We start from the raw sequence: 21,775 nt of genomic DNA, 5'->3' as shown, positions 1-21,775 counted from the left end.
CTGGTGCCCGGGGGTGAACTGCGAGGAACCACGGTCGGGGAGAGGGGGAGCGCTGCTCAGGGACAGACAGTGGCGCCCGCTCCGGGGCTGGTGTGAATGCCGGGCACACGTGCAAGTGGGTCCTTCTGGAGAATGTTCTGTTTATATTAGTGAAAAAGTAGAGAGCATTACTCACTACTCATTAAAAGGTCTGAAATAATAATGTGTATGTAGCCAAAGTTATGTTTTAATATATTCATTTTGTATCCTAAGTTATTTGCAAGAAGATTTTAATCTAATTCTGATGTGTACATTAGCTTCACTTTAAAAGCAGAAGGTAAAATACAGACGTAACCAGGGGGGTTTTCATCAAAGTCTCCCTAAACAAGTAGGACTTGTATTTAGCCCCGTGAGGTGTTAGTATTTGCTGTTTACACTGAGATGTTAACAGGAAGCTGGGTTGCAGAGCAAAGCAAAGCCCTGCACTTGGGACGCGCCTGAGCGCGCTCCTGCTGCCCCGCGTCCCCCACCCGGCCCACGGCTGTCCATGTGGGGCCACGCCCTCCCGTGGTATTGGCAATATGAATCAATAGCTCCTGGGGCACTGGGATTTAATCAGGGACATGAATAAATTAAATTCCCTGAAGACCTAGTGAAATGCCATAAAAATTACTTTTGGTCATAATGATGTGCAATTCATTATAAAATACTTGTTTAATTTATTTAGCTTTATGAGGTCAAATCAATAAATGTCTTGCAACAGACAGATAACGTCAGATGGCCTCTTACAAGGTAACTGTATTAACGACCCTTTGTGCATCCATTTCCTCAATGTGGAGGTGTCTTCTCTGTGATGAGTGACCTCCACCCGTCTGTGTCAGGCTGTCCTAGTCAGAGGCCTTTCCCGGCAGGGCTCGTCCGTCCGCGTGGGCACTCGAATCCTCTGTCTGTCTTCAGACAGGCCCCCAGGCTGTGTTGCCAGCCACACACTTGTGTTCTCCGAGTGCTTTTTAAAAACCCACAGCAGGAAGCACTAGCCCTGCTCACTCACCCGCCCTGTTCCGGAGAGGGCCGGCTTGTCCAGGTTGTGCAGCGAGTCTGCACAGACTCCCAGGCAGCGCGGCCAGGACGCAGTGCCACGGCAGTCGCCCCCCCACCCCGTGCTGGACGCAGGACCGGCGTCCCAGCACACAGACCCATCGCCAGGGTTTCAGTTTCTTTTCCTTAAAGAAGCAGCTGATGCACTTGGGTGACGTCTTTGCTCAAACGCGTCGTATTACATACATTTTTAAATGTAACTGGAGACGCTGTCTGGTTGTCCTCCTGCTGTGCTGGGGCAGAGGAGCACGATCAGAAGGCCCCGCCCTCCCCGGTGTGGCGACAGGGCCTCTTGGCCCCCGGCCCGCCTTTGCCAGGCCCCTGCCCAGAAGCCCACCACCCAGCCAGATGTGCAGGCGGGGCACCGTGGTCTCTGTTAACCACAGATGCCCAGAACAGGCGAAACAGCCAGAGTTCGGAGCTTTAGAAACATCGTCCGAGTCGAGAGTAGAGAGGGACTCGGTGACAAGGGAAGGCCAGGCAGTGGGGGGGTCCAGGGGCCGCACGGCCGGATGAGCCTCAGCTGTCGTGGCAGGGGAGTGCCAGACAGGCTGGTCAGAGCGGAACAGCTTAGTCCTCGTCACGTCTGACTTAAACTTCACTTTCTGTAGAAACACGTTGCTCTGCAGCAGTCCTTCCTTCTGTCCTCACTGCATGTGGGGCTCCCCGTTTCCCGGCCTCCCCCTCCCCCAGCCTCCAGCGTCAGCCTCCCTGTGCTTGACCTGCGGCCCAGGGCCAGCGTGGAGCACGGTGTGGCTCACGTGCTCAGGACGCTTGTTTTGAGAAGTCTGGTTTGTGGCGGGAAAGAACAGTGCTTGTCGTCTGGAGAGCTGCACCGTGACGCAGCCCCCAAGTGCCCTCACTTCCCTCCCCAGGGGCCAGGAGAGCAGGGACAGCGTGCGGCTGGGGTGACCATGTGGGGGACGGCGGGCGGTCTCCTGAGTCCTGGGCCCACCGGTCCAGCTCACTGGCACGGGGGACAGAGACCGGGAGCAGAGATGCAAATGCAGAGGATGTGGTCACAGCCGGCCACGGCCCTGACTGCACAGAGGCCCCTGTGACCCGCTGCTTCTTTCCAGTGTGGGAACATGGCCCGTGAAGGTCTGCGCACCCTTGTCGTTGCAAAGAGGGCGCTCACGGAGGAGCAGTACCAGGACTTCGAGGTGAGCAGTCCCGGGGCCCCCACACCCTTGTGCCCGGCCCTCCGGGCTCCTCCTGCTCAGGTGACACCGAGGCCACGTGGCCACGGCTGGAGCACAGGAGCGAGGCCGGCCCTCCACTGCAGCCCGTGGGGAGTGAGCGGTGGCGCGTGCCGCGTACTCGGTGAGTCCCGATCGACGGACAGCACACGTCTGTCCGCAGAGCCGCTACACGCAGGCCAAGCTGAGCGTGCACGACCGGGCGCTGAAGGTGGCGGCGGCAGTGGAGAGCCTGGAGCGGGAGATGCAGCTGCTGGGCCTGACGGGCGTGGAGGACCGGCTGCAGGCGGACGTGCGGCCCACGCTGGAACTACTGCGCAATGCGGGCATCAAGGTACCGCACCGCCACCCGGAGCCGCCCCTGCGCACGCGGCCTCAGCGCTTCCTGGCACGAGGCCCAGTTCCCCGGAAAGCGCTGTCTCACCTGGTGGTCCCCGGGGAGCCGTGCGCTGAGTTACAGGTGCCGAGAAAAGCTATTTCAGCACGGCCGCGCCCTGGGGCCTGCTCTGCCAGCCGCGTCCAGAACGGGGGCAGGTGGGCGGGTGGGCGAGGGACCTGGGGGCAGGGAAGCGCAGGGCGGGCAGTGAGCCGTTCCCGCTCAGACGAGTAAAGGACCGGGTCCTGACTGTTGGGGTGAAGAACTGCAGTTCTGCAGGCAGACACCCGCTCGTTTCCTTGCACTTTTTCACGAACTTCCGGCCCGTCTTTTCTCAATTGTCCGGGCGGGTCACAGCACGTGGCAGGAGGGAGCACCCCTGGGTGAAGCCTGGGCCTGGGTATCAATTCCTTGCTAAACTCAGGAAGACTTTCTGGACTTTTCTGTTCTCTTCCCGCTTGAAGGAAACAGCCTTCATTTCCTCAGGTGATGCCCCTGAAACCCACGTCACTGCTGCAGCCAATGGGCTTGCCCGGAGGGGCACATAGGCCCTGTGCCGGCAGGCTGGTCCCATGTCCCTCGGCGCCAGCCTTGTCCTCTCAGCTGTCCCAGCCCAAGTCCTCAGACGCTGAGCAGAGCCACCATGCACCCAGGGAATCGGCACACATGTGGCTTTTCTGTCTCCTGTTTCTGAAAATGTGTGCGTGTGTGTGTGTGAGATGCGTAAGACACCTAAAACTCTGGGTGGTGAGAAGTCACAGGAAGTTTTTGCTGGTATGAAAAATACACAGGCCATTTGGTTACGTCGAGTGTCCTGGTTTCGCGCTCTTATGTCCTCTAGGGACACTTAATACAAGATACGGGCACGTGTGTGTGACTTCGAGGTTTTACTGGGTACAACTTCCAGCTTAACTGCGCCTGTTTACCCACTTAGAACCCCGGCTTCCACCCGAAAGCCAGCAGCTGGAAGGGGGTCTTCAGGACCCTCCCAGGGCCCGGCCGCGACCGTCGGGGTGCCCCACCCTAGCTGTAGGTGTGCAAGGCAGCCCTTGCGCCACCTCGTGACGTGCCTCCGGGTCCCAGCTCTGAGCCTGAACACCACTGGGCTGCCACGGGCTTTAGTGAAGCAAGTTAACTGAGGCTTTGTTGGGGGGTAAGCACAGAATTGAAGTGTGCAGCTCGTGGCACCAAGGACACGCACAGTCGTGTGGGCGCCAGCACCGTCCACCTCCTGCAAGTCTGACACGCTGTCCCCATGAAACCAGGCGCCCGTCCCCTTCCCCGTGTCCCCAGCACCCACCTTCCTGGCCCTGTGGCTCTGAGGGCTCCAAGGGCCTCCCGCGAGTGGAACCAGACACGTTGGCTCTTGGTGACTGGTGCTCTTCACTCAGCGTGGCGTCCTCAGGGTCCACCCATGTCACCCTGTGGGCCGCAGTTGGCTCATCCATTCAGTCTCGATGGACACTCGGCTGCCTCCACACTTCCGGCGGTGTGAGCAGTGATGCTGCGGACGTGGGGCTGCATGTGTCCGCACAGGAGGGACGCTGGAAGAGGCAGGGTGTGACGGGTGGGCTCAGCGGTGGGAACTGTCTCCTAGATATGGATGCTGACGGGCGACAAGCTGGAGACGGCCACCTGCATCGCCAAGAGCTCTCACCTGGTGTCCCGGACACAGGACATCCACGTCTTCCGGCCTGTGAGTCCGCTGAACCTGCATCCAAGCGTTCAGGAAAATGTTTTATCTCAACCACACGGGTCGGTCCTGGGAGACTGTGCCTTGTGCTGCTGACTGACTGAGTGTCAGTGCTGACTCTCCTGCTCGGTTTATTCAAACATTAGGAATAGATTTCTGCCAGTTACATTAACTGTGATTGAAAGCTGGCTTTTTCATAGAAACAAGGTCTGTCTAAAGTTAAAAGTACTTTTCTGTTGTACTATTGGAATCACTTATACAGCGAAACACCTGTTTTGAAACAGACATACTGCAATCACGTTCTGTTCCATTTGTAAAGGTGTATGTTGGTAAAAATGACGTTTTCCCTTTAGTTACTATACCCATCACAAGTGGTTCAGAAGCTTCTCTGTGAGTCAGGCTTTACATACAAAGGAGGAATGTGTTTTTAATCTGCCACCACTTTCAGATTAAATTATCTTCCTTAAATAGCTCCAAGAAAATTAATAGAAATGATCTAAATTGATGAGCTTACTGTATGTATTAGTTATGACTAAATTTAATTCAAACAGTGGAAGTTCCTTGGGTCTTGGTTGATGATGGATGAACACTGAGTCTGTTCTAAATGCAGCACTTGCTCCTACAGAAAGTTATTTGAATATAATTTACATGCAAATGTACTTTATTTGGAAGCATCAGAATCGCAAATTAGGCCCTGCAGTTGACTATTTGCAATTAAATTATTAATGATTCTGATAAAACTTAAGATCAATTTTTGTTGACTTTTCAGCATTATAGCACCACAAATTAAAATTGCCACAGTAAAACCCTCGTCTTCAAAGATGAGTCTGGGGTCAGTGTGGACCACGTGTGACACTTCTCATTTATTTCCATCCTGGAATGTGTCGGCTCTTTTATGCCCCGTCAAATCTCCACAAAAAAAAGTCAAAGCGGCATGTCGGTTTCTAAAGTGCTTCCGCTCCAAAATTGGTGACATTGAACACTGTGACTTGGCTTTACTCTTAACCTTGGCCGGCTTGGCCTCACAGAGGAGATGTGTGGCCCCGATGGGAGGAGTGGCCTGGCGAGGGCAGTGGCGCCAGTGTGGCATCAGTGAGGAAAGGAGGCCGGGCCTCGGTCCCCTGCACCACAGACCTGCAGCTGGTGGGGCGCAGGAAGGGGCTGTCGACTCCCGGGCCTGCTGTCTGCTTCCTGACAGGCCGGCGCCCTCTGTTCGCCGTGTCCCATTGCGGCCGTGGTGCTGTGCCCGCCGCGAGTCAGGAAACGGTCCGCAGGTGCCTGCTTCCGGCGCCGGAGGACACACCTGAAGGAGCTGCTTCTTGCAGGACTTCAGGCTGAGGCGCCCTTCAGTTTTAGGTGATGTGTCTGAGGGCGCCACTGTGACGTGTGCATGAGGGCCTGTGTGTGGGTGCCCCTGTTTTGCCAACACTGTCGCCTTTTCCCCTGGGTGCAGGTGGCCAGTCGAGGGGAGGCCCACCTGGAACTGAACGCCTTTCGAAGGAAGCATGATTGTGCTCTGGTCATATCTGGGGACTCCCTGGAGGTGAGGTGGTCCCAGCCCAGCACGTGGCTGCCCGCCTGCCTGCGCCCCTGGCCCAGCACGCACCAGCTGTCCTCCCACGGTCCCAGGGCTCACCGGGTGGACTCTGACCATTGAACGCGCTCCCGTTGGGCGGCGTGGAGACGATCCACTGGGCGGTGGGAGCCGGATTGCGGGCACGGAGACCCTGCATGCTCGGGGCGGCTGCCGGCGCTGCAGGCGGGGTGACCGGGCCTCTGTTCCAGGTGTGTCTGCGGTACTACGAGCACGAGCTGGTGGAGCTGGCCTGCCAGTGCCCCGCCGTGGTGTGCTGCCGCTGCTCGCCCACGCAGAAGGCCCACATCGTGCAGCTGCTGCGGCAGCACACGCGCCGACGCACGTGTGCCATCGGTGAGCCCCGCCGCCCCGCCCGCCCCGCGCACAGCACCTGGGCCGCGCCCTCCCAGGCCCCACAGAGTGTAAGAGGCACTGGTGTCTTGAAGTTTACAGGCAGAATCCTTGCCGGCCCTGACACCGGGTTGGTGGCATCTCTCACATCGCCCCCTGGTGGAAGGAAACGGGAGGGGGGCGTGTCGGTGCCTCACCCCCCCCACCCCCGTTTCCCTCCCAGGTGACGGCGGGAACGACGTGAGCATGATCCAGGCCGCCGACTGCGGGATCGGGATCGAAGGGAAGGTGCGTTCTCCAGCCTGGCGTCTGCAGTGCGCGCTCGGGGCCGCGGCCGGGAGCCGGCTCCACCCAGGGAAGGCGAGCGGTCCGCTTGATGAGAGGCAGGCAGAAAGCAGAGCAGGTCAGGGCTGTGGCTCCACGGTCCTCGCTGTCCTCCGAGGTCCCCGTGGACATCCCCACGTCCCCTACGGAACCTGCAGTTTCTCCCTCATGCTGGACACACGGGTCCTTTCTCAGCGCCATGTCTCCTGGCTGGTATGGGGTTTGCCTTCTGTGCTTCCCTGACGACCCCCCCGGAGACCTGGGAACAAAGCTGGCTGCAGATCCGCCTCTCCCTGGGCTTCTCGGCGCCGGGTGCCCACAGCAGGGGGCCTTTGGCGGGGCTTCCCGCGGGCGGGCGGCCCTGTGTGAGAGCAGGCGGTGGCGGTTCGGCACGAGGGGGCTCGGGCCCACAGTCGTGCAGAAGGTACCCGAGAGCCCCTGGTGCCCTGGTCTACCTGTTCTGCCTCTGCTGAGCTGCTGGGATACCAGCAGGTGCCGAGGGAAGGGCCCCGCATCCTGGTGGCACTGCCGTAGCCTGGCCGCCTGCCCCAGAGGCCGCCCCGCACAGCCCGGCAGGGGTCTCAGCTTCTCCCGGTGGGCTCTGAGCTCCACGGTGCGCCGCCCAGCGCGGACTTGCCCCGTTCATGAGTTGCTTGTGCGCTGCAGGAGGGGAAGGCAGCCTCGCTGGCGGCAGACTTCTCCATCACGCGGTTCAGGCATGTCGGTCGGCTGCTCATGGTGCACGGGCGGAGCAGCTACAAGAGGTCTGCGGCGCTCGGCCAGTTCGTCATGCACAGGGGCCTCATCATCTCCACCATGCAGGTGCGCGGGCACACGGGCAGGCGCGGGCGGGAGGCGCGAGGGGCCGGGGGCACCTGTGAGTAACGCTGTCCCCTCCTCTCCCCAAGGCCGTGTTCTCCTCCATCTGCTACTTCGCGTCTGTGCCTCTGTACCAGGGGTTCCTCATGGTGGGGTGAGTGCTGGCAGGGGTGGGGGGCACTGACATGGAGGAGCCCAGGCAGCGGTTGTCTGGGTGGTTCACGCAGGCGAAGTGCTTGGGCGCTGCGGATGTGGGAGCCGTCTCTGGCCTCAACATGGGGTGACACCTGTCTGCTGTCCCTCCCACGGCCCTACTATTAAATTAGGGTTTCTGTTCTCATGGCACAGCCAGAACGTGTCAGGAACTATTGGGTTGGCCAAAAAGTTGGTCTTGTTCCGTACGATGGCTCTAGTGGCACTTGGTTGTCTTTAACTTCATTTGAAACAATTTTGTTAGGTTGTATTGTGACAGCTGTCACATCAACACGCATTTAAAAGAACATCAAAATAGGGGAACTTCTGTGCAGCCATTTTAATATTGAAGAGGGAAGAAAATATGCAACACTTTTGGCATATTATGCTGTATCATTTCAAGAAAGGTAAAAACACAACTAAAATGTAAAAAAAGATCTGTGTGGTGTATGGAGAAGGTGCTGTGACTGACTGAACGTGTCAGAAGTGGCTTGAGAAGTTTTAGGCTGGAGATTTCTCACTGGACAGCGCTCCACGGTCGGGTGGACCAGTTGAAGTTGATAGCGATCAAATCGAGGCGTTGATTGAGAACAGTCCACATCCTACCACACAGGAGACAGCGACAGACTCAAAACACCCAGATCAGTGAAGTTATTGGTAAAAATGAAAGATGTGTTTTTTCACGGAAAAAACTAACTGGACTTTCTGGCTGACCCAATAACAGCCAGAAGCTGGGAATGACCCGGGCATACCCCACAGGAGCCGGCACAGGCACACGCACACACGCAGAAGGAGGGATGCGCAGGGACAGCAGCGCGTGACCCCGCTCAGGGAATCGGGCCGAGCAAGAGTGCCACCTCCCCAGGCCGCCTGCTCCGGGGTGCGGTCGGCCAGCTTGAAGTGACAAAAAGTATAAGATGGAGAACAGATTCGTGGTGGCCAGGCGTTCGAGGCACTAGAAGGGGCGGGGTGGCAGGAGGGCCTGGGGGCAGGGCTGGGGGCAGGGCTGCCCCATGCCAGCGCCATGTCCTTGTCCCCACCCTGGCTGTGAGGCTGGGCTGCAGCTTGTGAGACACCATCACGGGGGCAGCTGGTTCTCTGTTACACCTGGTCGCTGTCGGCGAGGCCACGTCCTTCTCACAGGGTTTAATTCAGAAAGAAAGCCGGGTCCTGCCCCCTGAGCGTCTGTACGGCTTCCCGACCGTGCCGCAGCGGGGTGAGCGGAGTTTCAGGAGAAGCCATGCTTGGTGCCACTGCATGTCTGTTCTGCTTTGTTTTTGCACCTTTGGCCTCTGGTCCCAGAGGGCGTCCCTCGTGCTGACCACACTGTGCTCTGGGTCCTCAGCTACGCGACCGTCTACACCATGTTCCCAGTGTTCTCACTGGTGCTGGACCAGGACGTGAAGCCGGACACGGCCATGCTGTACCCAGAACTCTACAAGGACCTCACCAAGGTACGGGCCCGCGGCCAGGCGCCTCAGCCCCTTGCGACACTCCCAGCCTTTATGAGAACACTCCCCTGAGAAAGGGTACCCGGCACGAGGCAGTTCCCACAGGTTTTAAATCTATTCCCTTGTCCTCCCAGACTTTTTTATTTCTTCTAGTTATTGTTGGTGTTTTCCTTTGAGTCTCAACTTCAAAGGGGAAGCGTGCCAGCAAAAACGAGTGCTCTCCCGGGTGTCGGCAGTGGGGCGGGCTCACGGTGCGGTTCCGGCTTGTGGGCTCGCGGCCGCTGCGGCTCCCCCGTGAACTTAGCGAGGGGGCTGGCAGGAGCTCCCCCCTCTGTCTGTGTGAGGACCCCAGAGCTGCGGTCCCGTCTGCCCCTCGCACCTGCTGCGGTGGGGGCTGCAGAGGCACATGGGGGGGGCGAGTGTTTGTCCCCGAGACCTGCGGGCCGTGGTTGCGATGACGCTGCTGAGAAAAAGTCCACCCAGAAACTATGCAAAAAATTCAGTCATTTGCCTAAAACTGTGTTAAGGTTTAAATATTCCTGAAGGAAGTTTCGAGTTTGTCACAGTTTTTAAGAGCGAATTTCTACAGCCCAGAAGACGTGCTCTGGGGGTGGGCGACCCACTCAGCTCTCCAAATGTAGGTCGTGGCGGCTTTGGAATCTTCCAGAAGGCTTGCTTTCCACGAACCAACACTGAGAACACAGTCCACTAACCCCACGTAAACTCAGCTTTTATGGCCAGTAACCTGAAAGCCTCGGCTCGGACTTCTGCAGAGACCACAGCGTGGGGCAAGGGAGCAGGCCGGGCACCAGCCAGCCTGGAGCCGCTGCCCACCAGACGGGGGCCGACCCGCTTTCGCGGCATCACTGGGAGGCTCTCGTGAAGTGAAGGTTTATCAAGTTCCTGGAAAAGTACCAGGCACCCATACGGCTTTTATAATCAGGGCAAAAATAGAGCCAGCTACTAGTATAGTATAAAATAAGGTCCAATCTCAAGCATTATGCTCATCGTGATAATATCATGAACATTGCAAGTAGAAGGAAAAGCTTTGGATTAATCTAAAATGGTGAAATCTTACCAATCAGTAAAGCAGAACAGGATCAGAGATTCAAAAACCACAGGAAGAACTGTGATTTTAGTAGATTGTTTCGCTTTTCCAAGCCTGCAGAGACGCGTCCTTACTGCCACTCACAGGTGTTGGGGGAGGGGCTTCACGTGGCATGTAAGTGAGGTGGGTACCCGGAGAGGGGACCGTGCGTCCCAGCTGAGTGACGGCTGCCCCAGGCCGCCCAGGCACTGCCAGTGGCCAGCGTGGGATTCTGCGCCGGGGCCCCTGGAGGGCAGCCAGCAGCCCGGGGGCCTCCCCAGCCCCTACGCCTGCCTTCAGCTGATACGCTTGACCATGCGGGCATGTTGGGTCCTGTTAAGGGTACTAGCTTTCCATTTTTGTTATGGTGACCAACAATTTAGAATATTTTAACACCTTCTTACTAGTCGGGACACTGCATGAGAGTAAGTCAGGACACCAGGGCTTAGTCACTTGTTTTCTCCAGCTGTGCTGTTTGTAATATGTACAGTGGGTCCTTAAAAACCTAACACACTTCACATCCTTTGGAAACAAAGTAGCACTAAAGGACTCAACCACTTAACTTGCTAAAAGTCGGGTTGCTTTTTCCTGCTGGTGCTGGAGAGAGAGTTGGAGCTTTGTGTTGCTTCTGAACGCTCAGCCAGGTTGGTCTGAACACGGCGCCTGGTGTCACTGTCCGGGGACCGTCAGCGTGCGTCTGAGTCCATCGGCAAGGCAGGTCCGGGGACGGTTCTGTGCTGGCGGTTTCCAGGCGTGCAGGGCGCAGCTGCTGGTCCCAGCGGCCTGCATTTGGTCAGGAAGAGAAAACATGAATCCAGGGCCGTGAGATGAACGCAGAGCAGCATAGGACAGGGTGTGAGGTAAGCAGGTGGGGACGTAAGGAACTGTCCGGGGTCACTCTGTCTTGGAAGGTCTGAGCAGAAGCCCAGGGCCACAGTGAATGTGAAACCCCTCCAGGGTCAGCGAGGGAATCCAAGTGCCGCCCTGGCAGAGCAGAGGACGGCCTGTGCTCTACGCTCATTCACGGGCTGTCTGTGCAACGGGACGAGCTGGAGCCGGGGACACACCGCTGCGCCTCTTGCACCTTGCATGGGGACGCAGGTCTCCGCCGTGGAGGGAGTCGGCCGCCCATGAAACAGATTGGACCTCTCACTGCTCCTTCCCCTTCCAGGCACCTACAGGAAGTGAGGCGATGGTGACGGATATTTTGAAGTTCCTCTCTGGATGGCCATGGTCTGATTTGGATAATTAACTTGACCCACGCTCACTGCAGCCACTCCGACCTCTGGGGCTACAGGAAGGAAGGTGGGCGGGCGGGCGTGCAGCACTGTCCTCCCCGCGGCGGCTCCATCTGCCCTGAGTGCCAGGGCCCCCATGGAACAGCCCAGAGCCTGGCACCCACAGCTCAGGATGCCATGCGTGCCCCAGCTGAGCGGCCCTCATGCTCCAAACATCCCGGCTGCAGCCGTGAACTCAGTTACAATCCGTGGGTTTCTGTTCGTGCTCAGTTAAACCACCGACCGCAGGGACAGCGGGGGCGTCACGAAGGGGACCGTGCGGGCCCTTCAGGGGAGTCTGTGAACCATGAGCCACTGAACAATTAGAACACGTCACGTTTTATTTTATGTTGAATATTCTCAACGTGGTGTAACTTTTGAAATGCATGTTTGTGTTCTTATATAACTTTTAAATGAATCAGTAATACGACAGGGAAAGGACATTAAAGACATAGAAATTAGAAGGAAGAAATAACACTATCTACTCATGCCATGGTTGTCTGTGTAGAAAATCCCAAACAAGCCACACAAAACCTTTAGTCTCGGGGTTCAGGGCCCAAGGAAAAGATCTGAGCCACTTCCAAATCTGTGCGGTGACCAGCTGAGGTCTGAGAAAAGGTTCACTAACAGCACGGAAGCGCGAGGTAGCCTGGTATAACTGACGAGGTGTGTGTGGGGTGTATTTGCTGAACACTGCAGGCCAACGAGGAGATGCTGGGAAGGGGTAACTGAGTGTGTGCAGACTGGGAGACGCGACATTGATGAGTCCTGAGCAGCAGGTTCTAAAATGCGTGTGTAACGTCAAGCAAATAGAACCCCCTGAGCGGTTTCCACGGAGAGGAGCGAAGCTGGAAGACTTGCTGTGGGCAACGGTAGCAGCGGTGGACAGACGCGTGTTGGTGGCACAGATCGAGAGCCCAGAACACGGCCAGACGTGCTCTGCCCCTCGTGAGCGGGATCTGGAGAGGGGACCGTCCCGTCCACAGTCAGTGTTCCCCTGACGGCCGGCCCCAGGCGGCAGCGGACCCTCCACAAAGTACCCCCAGGACGGGGCGTGGCTCTCGCCCGTGGGCCCGGCCGAGTGCGGGGGGAGGGCCAGAAGCACGAGCCGTGAGGGGCACAGTGGGTACATGGGCCTTCCTCCTCAATGAAGCCCCCGGGAGGGATCCTGTTCAGGAAGTGAAAGGATAGGCCACAGTCTGGCAGGAAAATGGTCACCCTCCTGCCCGAGGACTTGCACCCAAGACACATAGCCCTCGAGCCCCGAAACAGCCCGGCGGACGGCCTGCTGAGGGCGCCTGCGTGCAGGTGGCAAGGGGCTCGTGACAACGCCCCCTCCCCTTCGTCGGGGAACTGGAGGGTTAGCTGTGAGGTGGGAGTGCAACGTGAGAGCCGCGGGCACGGAGACCCCCCACGGCCACGTGCAGGGGGCGGGGACCCTCGCTGTTGGCAAGGTCAAGTGAGGCGGCGCCCGCTGCCCGCCGACAGCCCCGCGACTCGGCGTTGGCCCCAGAGGAAGGGCGGCGCGCGTCCCCGCGGAGTCCTGGGCACAGGTGTCTGGGGCGCCTTTGTCAGGGCTGCCCCACCTAGAGCCAGCCTGGCGTCCGTCACCCAGTGACCGGCGCAGCCACGCGTGGGACGGCGGCCAGCGTGAGGAGGAGAGCCGTCGCTCAGCGGCACAGGGGGCCTGAAATGTGTTTTGCTGCACAGAAGCGGCCAGACTCAAAAGCGTGTGCGACCCACTCAGGTGACCTCTGGGATGGAGAGCAGGCCAGGGGTCGGCCCTGATCCCGTGGCAGGTGGGGCTGGGGGGTGTGGGGAGAGGGAGAGGCCCAGTCTGGCTCCATGGTGTAGCATGACGTTGCTGGTCAAACCCGTAAAGAGAAACCACAAGACAACAGAACACAGACGGTGACAGACACGCCTCGCCACACTGGCGCGGTCGGGCGGGGGTGGGGACAGCGTGGCTATGACCCAAGTCTCTGGGAAAAAGCGTCTGACTGAATCTGCAGCCAGGCTGATGGCAGGGACCTCACAGGGACCCTGGACTCACAGGAAAAGTTCTCTGAACACGTAGGTGGCAGGTGGCGCTGATGAGAGGCGAGGTCAGAGCTGGGGAGGGACGGCAGGGGTGCCGCTGTGCCGGGCAGGGTGCAGGCAGAAGGGAGCCGGCATGCACACCTGGGAGTGGGGGGGACCTGCGCCCTGGAGACGAGGGTCCTCACCCGTGTACCAGGAAGTGGCAACTGGAGCCAACAGGAGAGCTGCCAGGGACCAGAAGCAGAGCTGAACTTGTCCCTTAGGAACGCCGCAGTGGGACTCGAACAAGTCACTCCATTGTGACAAGAAACAGAAGCCACAGTGGGGTGACCCCCGGGAGTGGCCTCCTGTTTGCATCCTCGATGTCACACCAGGTGGCACCTGTGTCGTGTGAGCAGCCTGGCTCCCCCCGCCACCGACCGGCTGTCAGAGCCGCGGGTCAGGGCCAAGGTCAGGGACCTGCCCGGTGCTCGCACACCACCGACCTCGCTCCTCAGGCGGTGGTTCTGGCCAGTTTCGACGGCGCTTCCCCAGCTTAGCTGCCTGCAGGCGCCTCCGTCCCAGACTCCACACAGGCAGGATGGCAGGTGGCAGCTGATGGCGGGGGTCGCGAGGGCCTAGGGGCCTGCGGGGTCACCAGGCTGAGCCTCTGAGCCGCTGGAGACCTGGTGCTAACTCACTCCCTCCTGTCTCCCCAGGGCAGGTCCTTGTCTTGTAAGACCTTCCTCGTCTGGGTTCTGATCAGCATTTACCAAGGTGAGGAAGAGGCCGGCGGCGGCCGACAGCACAGCGCTGTGAACGTCAGTCGGCCTTTTCTGTCCGGCCGCCCACCCTGGCGGGGCATCCGGAGCACACAGAACAAGCCACGCAGCCCCTCGTGTCTTGCAGGCGGCGTCCTCATGTACGGGGCCCTGGTGCTCTTCGAGTCCGAGTTCGTCCACGTGGTGGCCATCTCCTTCACGGCCCTCGTGCTCACCGAGCTGCTGATGGTGGCGCTGACCATCCGCACCTGGCACTGGCTCATGGTGGTGGCCGAGCTGCTCAGCCTGGGCTGCTACGTGGCCTCGCTCGCCTTCCTCAATGAGTATTTTGGTAAGTTGCCTTGGACTTATTTCTGGACAATTGTCTGTTAGTGTTTTTTAAACACGTTTCATTATTGCTTCTTCATACGTGGTCTTAAATCACAGATCACAGTAAAACACACCCCAAAAAGCATCAAACACAAGCTTATTGGGGGAAAGATTCAACTCCTTGTAACAATTTGTAAAACTACCTGATTCAGCCGCTGGGCTTTCAGAGACACTGAGTGGGTGGCGTGGAGGCCCCTCCACGCCAGGCGCCGGTGGGTCCCACACGCACAGCAGTCTCGTCACAGTGATGTGACGTCAGCAGCATCAGCCCAGTGACGTGACGCTGGATGAGAGCTAATAGCAACGTGACCCTGGACAGGGTCAAGCGGAGGCCATCCCATGCTCCTCCCGCGGACTCGCCTCGTGCCACTCTCTTGGTGACATCACAGGCCCGCGTCCCTTCCCAGAAGGCAGCGGCGCCCCTGCAATCCACCCTGACCTGGCCGTGGTCAAACCTGCTTGTCACTACTGTCCCCAGTTCAGGCCTTTGTGGCCAAGTGTGGGAGTGGCCTCTGCACGTCATCTGCAAGCCACGCACATGGCCAGAGGGCAGTGTGGGCCTCAGAGCAGCCGAGGGAAGAGAAGGAATGTGGTCTGGGAGGCAGGGCGGCCTTAGTCCTCGGGGCCCGGGAGGTGGGGATGGAGACTCATCCACGCGGCGGAGAACGGTGGCGGCTGCTCAGGGACAGCGGTCCTCACCCCTCCTGGTCCAAGACCAAGGACCCCGTCCTGATGGCACCTCAGCGGCCTCAGTGCAGGGGCATCAGGACCCACAGGAGGCCAGTGAGCCCCCGTGCCTTCGAGTCAGAGGCGGCGGCTGCTGGTTTCTCGGGCGAGACTGAGGCGAGTCATTCACCTCCTGCAACTTCAAAGCGTGAAGCCAGCCCTGCCGGGTCATCTCCGAGGCACGAGGCAGAGCACACACACGTGTCTGCCGCGCTGCAGACGCCTCGGCAGAGCTGGGTTCGCGTTGCTCCCACACGTTTGATCTGGACACGTCATAAGTGGCTTGCGGCTGACGACCAGCCCTTTGACCGGCGGGCTCTCCCGTCCAGGCTACTGATGTGCAGCCGGGCCCCCCACAGGCCTGGGTCCCGCGTGGCCCACCCAGAGTGTCTGTCCTGTCACTGCCACTCGGTTCAGCCGGACCTGTGTTCTCAGTTTCAGGACAGACCGCAGCAACGCTGGCACCGGGCTCTCCCGTCTTGTGCTCTGTGCTCCGTGTCCACTGCGGCAGGAAGCCCGCAGGCTGGCAAACGTAACACGTTCCAACGAGGCCGCAGCCGGTCCGCATGTCCCCAACTCGGCTCAGCACAAAGCGTGAGCTCCTCCTCTTCCTGCCCTGTCGTCACCGCTGAGGAAGCACCTGGGTGTCGGGTTGCCTGGGTGCTACTTTAATGATGGCCCCCTTCACCTCTCTTTCACCTGTGATGTGCTCAAGTGACGACACAGGAAGAAAACGCACAAGGCCCCCCTCTCCAGTCACCCGCCCAGACTCACGGTGCAGCTCCGGCATGGAGGGCAGGGTGCGGGAGCTTCATCAGAGCAGCGGCCAGTCACTGGTTTTCATCTGAGAGGGCCCCATAGTGTCCTGCTTCCTGGCTCCCCAGGGAGTCGGCATGTGACGTGCGTGACCTCGTGTGCGCCTCCTGCAGGCTGAGCCCATCCCCTGCTTGGGGCCTCCGCTGGGCTTGGAGCCACTCGCCCGGCGCCGCACCCCCATGGCTGGCCTGGAGTTCCATAAAGTGGGGTCTCGGCATGGTCCTTTCCCACGGGGCGACTCGGCCAACAAGGAGCCAGGACCGTGTCCAGGAGGCAACAGTCAGTCCCCCCCCACCCCCACCCCGGCAGCATCTTGTCTTTTCACGGACAAGCGCCTGGGAAGCATTGTCAGGGTTTTCAAGAGGGTCAGTGCTGACCGTGCACAGTGGTCCTGGCCCCCAGGCCCACACCCTACACACAGGCTGGGGTCTCCCCCACGACTCCTCTGCATCTCAGAGCCATGCCCCACCCCCAGGCCTGTCCTGCCTTGGGCAGCCGTCCACAGGGGCTCCTGCCATTTGGAGAGCCGGATGCGGTGGACATCAGGTTCTCAGTGTGCCCGGCCTCAGATGGCAGGTCTGGGACCATGTCTGGCAGGGCCCTACAGCACTTCTCTGACACCGAGGCTGAAGGACGGGCAGGACAGGCCTGCGGTGGCCCTGCCTACAGCCACGTCCGTCATGGATGAGGGCAGAAGGGTGGACCTGGACGGCTGAGTGAGCACGTCACAGGGTCCTGCCGCCTGGTGCCTAAGTGGCTGCCCCTGGCCGGCCTTGGGTGGCCTCGCTCACACACTCTGAGACTGCCTGGTCTCTGCTAGGAGAATTCATTGTACCTGGTGCACAGGTAAAGCCTGAGGTCCGAGCAGGCTGCCTTCAGGGGCGGCCGTGCCCCGACGGGGTGCAGAGTGGGCCGCACATGGCCTCCCTGACTGCCCCTCACGCCTCCTGTGCTTCTCCCCACAGATGTGGCCTTCATCACGACAGCGACCTTCGTGTGGAAGGTGTCGGCCATCACCGTGGTCAGCTGCCTCCCACTCTACGTCCTCAAGTACTTGAAGCGCAAGCTGTCCCCGCCCAGCTACTCCAAGCTGACCTCCTAGCACCGCTGGGTTCCTGCAGTGGCCCCAGGCCAGGCGCCCACGCCCGGAGCCTGAGGAGCGCCGCAGGGGCCGGGCCGCACCCCTGGTCCCTTTCACTTTCTAAAGTTCCGTTTCCACGTTGGACCAGCTTCGTTGCTGCAAAGCCTCGTCTCACCGGGGTCCTGAGAACTGAACCGGAAGCTTGTTGAATGCCCTGCAGTTTCCCACCACGTGGGGGCTTCCGCTGCTGCCCTGACGCATAGTCTCCTCCCGGCTCCTCCAATAAAACCAGATGCCGAGACGAGATCCGCGCGTGTGTCCTGGGCGCCGAGCGCTGCACGGGTGGCCACTGCAGGGGGGGTGGGGGGCACTGCTGTGGGGGAGCTGCGGGTCAGGTTCTGGCCTTCAGGCATGAGGTCACTGGACTGCGAAGCCACATCCGCACGCGGACACTGTCCTGCGAGCTCACGGCCACAGCGCTGGCGCCCTGGGCCTCCTGGCTGCGTGGGCTGCAGGTGCGCACGCGCTCTGGACCCCGCGCAGGAGGCCTGTCCCCAAGCTGTCGTCTCCCCGCCAGAGCCAGCCCCACTGCTCCTGGTGACCGTCATTGTGGGGGCGGGGGTGTGGGGTCGATGAGTCTGGGACCCCCCCCCGGGGGGACCACAGCCCACCACTCCCCAGAGCCGGGGTTCTCAGCAGCTCGGTCAGCCTTCCTGGCTGTTCCTAAGCGGGAGGCTTTGGGTCCCACAACGGGCAGTTCGGGTCTGTTTGCGCCCCCCAGCCTGGGATCCCACCACAGGCCCCGTCCCGTCCCCCACCCCCGGGGAGGGCAGGGCTGCAGCCCAAGCCCCCGTGCCGGTCGCGAGACGCGAGCCGTCCCTGCACCGCCCACGCGGTGTCGCTGTGCACCGGCCTCCGCCCCAGAATGGGCGTCCCCGGGCTGGACTGAGCGGCCTCCGCAGACTTCACAGGGTCCCTCGCAGCCTGTTGTGGCGAACGAACCGAGCCGGGAAGCTGTGCGCCGGGGACGCGCCGAGCCCCGGGGTCTCAGGGAGCCAAGACGGTTTAAGTCCACACTCCTTTCACCTGTGAGGTGGGGCCAGGGTCACCCCAGGGCGCTGGCGGGGCCTGGGCTCCGAGTGCTGGAGGCCGCGGCTGACGAGGGGCGGGCAGGACCTGGAGGTTATTCCCCCGACGCGCATTTCAGTGGTTTGACAGTGTCCGCGGCCCCGCGTCCGCCGTCCGCTCCGCGGGAGAAGGGGCCTGCGGGCACGCCCCACCCGAGTGTCCGCGGGCGCCACGCTTGCTCCTCCCCCGGGAGGGACCCGGGACGCGGGGGGCCCAGTCTGTGCCGCGGCCGGGAGGGTCCGACGCCCGTTGGCAGAGCGGGGCGGCCCGCAGCCGCTGCCCCAGGGACTCTGCGTGGGTTTGCGCCGGACCAGCCCGCGTTGTCCAGCGGGCTGAGATCACGGGTTTGGCTGCAGTGGGTTTTGGAGCAATGGGGGTGCAGGGCAGAGGGCTGGGGTACGAGTCAGGGGGCCGAGGTGGGTTTAAGGAGGAAGGGACGGAGCGAGCAAGTGTCCCAGGGCCTGACCTCGGGGCCTGGAGGGGACTGGACGGCTGCGTGGACGGACAGAGGGGCAGAGGGCGGGGCGGGTGAAGGGTGGCCTTGTCCCCTCTCAGCTGGCGGTCCCAGGAGACCTCAGAGAACCCTTGAGGGACAGCGAGGACAGCTGAGAAGGGACAGGAAGCCCCTGGGTGCCGCCGCTGTGACTGCAGAGGGTTCCAGCAGGTGGCGCTGGAAGCTAAGAAATGCCCGCTGCCCGCGGGGCTACGGCCAGGTCCCAGCCAGCGGCTCTGCGGACGCCCGCGCTGCGCGGGTCACTCGCACGGAGGAACCCCGCCCTCCTCAGGTGTGTATGGTCAGGGGTCATTGCTTGACCGGGCCTGCGGGGACCTCAGGGTCCCCAGGTCCTTCTGGGGAGATGCCCCTGCCCGTCTCCCACCTGCAGCCCTCTGGGGTGTGTCTCCAGGTTCCCTGGTGACACAAGGACATTGGTCCTGGATCCAGGCCCACCCTGCGCCAGGACAGAATCCTCATAAAGAAGGACTGTCTCCAGCCCTGGCTGGTGTGGCTCAGAGGACTGAGTGCCAGCCCGCTGACCAAAGGGTCGCAGGTTCGATTCCCAGTCAGGGCACAGCCCTGGGTTGCGGGCCAGGTCCCCAGTTGGGGGCACGTGAGAGGCAACCACACATGGATGTCTCTCTCCCTCCTTTCTCCCTCCCTTCCCCTTTCTCTAAAAATAAGTAAAATCTTTTTTTATAAAAAGAATGACTGTCTCCAGATACTGCTCCACCCCGAGGCTCCGGGCGGCTGCGGCCGTGGGGGACATCAGGCCACCCAGTGCTGTAGGGCAACTGCTGGGCACCAAACCTCACTTATTAAGTCACTTCATATCCGTTCAGGCATTTCTGCTGCCTCTCACCTGAAGGCGCAGGTGTCTCGCCAGCCAAGCACCAAGACAGTCCCACTCCGTGACGGAGGCGAGTGCGGGTCCAGGGGGTGTCCCCGCGGCCTCACTGTGCCAGGGAACCTGCCCCTGAGGGACAGGCTCTTGGGAAGAGTCGGAACCCTGGTGTCTGTGTGGCGCTGTGGTTTGAATGGTGGCTCTCAGGGTCATCGGTGGTGTGAGCCCCAGGTTTACGGCACAATGCAGGGGCCCCGTCGCACACAAAGCAGCCAGTCACAGCATCTACCCTGGACTCTCGGGCGCCTGGTCCGCTTGGTGGGAGTCCTTCTGTCCTGAGTTCCCCCTCGGCCTCGTGACCATGACTCCGTTTCTCTGTGGCTCCGGAGGAGAAGGGTTTTGGCTTTGCCAACATAAGGGAGCCACCAGCAGGAGCCCCATCATGAGAACAGCTGCGGGTCCCCCACGAGCAGGCGCTGTGGTTCCCATGTCGCCTCAGACCAGAGCTGAGGCAGCCACGGAGTGTGCCCCTGGAGGCCCCCTAGCCCGGCGAAGCTGTCACAGGACAGGGCCCATCCTCTCCCCGTGAGCCTGGGAGGCACCTGCTCCAGGCCAGCAGGTTCCTCAGCGCGGCCGCTAGGACGAAGCAAGCGGCCCATCCCGCAGCCACGGGGCCCCCGGACGGCACACCTGCCGCGGCCTCTGCAACCAGGGTGGCTTCCGGGGGAACCACCGGCCAGTTACATCTGGTCCCCATTCCGGCCAGGTGGTCTTACTTGCATTTCTTGGGGTCTCGTGCTGCACCCCTGGAGGTACTTGGGAAAGGCCAAGGTTTCTGCGTCTAAGTGGTGGCAGCCCTGCCTGTCCTGCCCAGGACGAGCTCTGGTCACGCTCTGTGCTGCCCTCACAAGCCCCGACTTGGGACAAATGGCTGCGAGACGGGGGTAGCTGCACTGAGCAAGGCCCAAGCCGCTCACCTCTGGTGGCCTGGTAAGGATTTGCGGGGACACCCGGTCTCAGGATTAATGTGCGAGCAAGACAGGCCAGACGGAGCCCAGGGCTGTCAGGTGTGAGATTGTGCATTTAGGAGCCGGGCGCGGCAGACAGCCCAGGAGGTGCAGGGCTCCTGGCGTGGTCAGGATCAGAGACGCGTGGTGGGTGCCAGGGGCTGGGCCGGGGGCTGCGCCGGCGGCCAGGGTCAGTTTGGGAAGACGGGAGGCATCTGTGGTGACCACTGCGCTACAGCAGGAGTGTGCCTGAGGCTGCCGATTGGGGCGCCTACCAGTGGCTAAGAGGGTACGTTTTCATTATGTGTATTTTACCAGCTTTCAGAAATACCCATAAGGGGCACCGGCTGCCTGAGAACCCGAGGTCCAGGTGCAGGAGGGCCGGGTGGGGGGTGGTGCCAGCCAGCGTCCACCTCCCAACGCGCGGCCACCCACCCACCGCCCGCGGCGCTGGGGCCAGTCTGTCCGGGGCCCCGGCTGCCCTGCGCTCATTGGTGTGAGGTTGGAAACAGCTTCGTCGCTGAGGGTTCACATTCGTTTACACGTTGGCGACACCCCACTTCCTGTTTCTAAGTAGAGAAACGGCCTCGGTGGCTTGTAAACGGTGGCCGTCTGCTGGACATCAAACACTTCTGACAACCTCTTAATGGTTTTCACGTAATGAATCAGAAGCACATGGACCGAATTTCCCTTGAAATTCACTCGGATTTAATATGAGTGGAAAAAGCGCCAGAGCTTGGGCAGAGCTTTATTAAACGAAACACACTTTAAAACTAGTTTGGGGAGCCATGGAGCCCAGCCCTGGGCCGCCCCATCCGTCCCATCCGTCCCTGGCTGGAGCCTCAAAAACTGCATCCCAATCACAAACAAAAGTCACTCAGGTCAAAAAAGGACGACCCTAAGCAGGCAGAACCGGCTCAATTCAAGAGGTTAGGATAAAGCCACCAAGTTTAAGGAAAAAGTTACAATGTGGCCATTAGAAAACTACCGTTGCTGTTACTGTGTAAGAAGAAAACACTGCTAACTCGCAGGTGCAAGCCCTGAAACAAAGGAAGGTTTTCAATGGGCGGAGGCAGGTGTCGCAG

General features: G+C 60.4%; 1 protein-coding gene across 1 annotated transcript in view; it reads left to right on the top strand.

The window, feature by feature from the left end:
• The window catches only part of ATP9B (ATPase phospholipid transporting 9B), a 105,701-nt gene extending 88,185 nt beyond the window's left edge, over positions 1-17,516 (top strand). The window contains exons 18-29 of the mRNA XM_090285375.1: positions 2,157-2,240; positions 2,440-2,610; positions 4,250-4,348; positions 5,799-5,888; positions 6,131-6,275; positions 6,496-6,560; positions 7,263-7,418; positions 7,505-7,569; positions 8,953-9,061; positions 14,161-14,218; positions 14,351-14,554; positions 17,100-17,516. Of these exons, the coding sequence (XP_090141501.1) occupies positions 2,157-2,240; positions 2,440-2,610; positions 4,250-4,348; positions 5,799-5,888; positions 6,131-6,275; positions 6,496-6,560; positions 7,263-7,418; positions 7,505-7,569; positions 8,953-9,061; positions 14,161-14,218; positions 14,351-14,554; positions 17,100-17,236 (1,383 nt within the window). The 3' untranslated portion in view covers positions 17,237-17,516. The remainder of the gene's footprint in view (positions 1-2,156; positions 2,241-2,439; positions 2,611-4,249; positions 4,349-5,798; positions 5,889-6,130; positions 6,276-6,495; positions 6,561-7,262; positions 7,419-7,504; positions 7,570-8,952; positions 9,062-14,160; positions 14,219-14,350; positions 14,555-17,099) is intronic.
• Positions 17,517-21,775: the final 4,259 nt, after the last annotated feature.

The sequence above is a fragment of the Furipterus horrens genome, unplaced genomic scaffold, assembly GCF_987537825.1.
Source record: "Furipterus horrens unplaced genomic scaffold, mFurHor1.1.pri manual_scaffold_8, whole genome shotgun sequence".
NCBI classification, from domain to species: domain Eukaryota; kingdom Metazoa; phylum Chordata; class Mammalia; order Chiroptera; family Furipteridae; genus Furipterus; species Furipterus horrens.
Note: the sequence above shows the minus strand (reverse complement) of the source record. Positions and strands in the feature narration are given on the sequence as shown.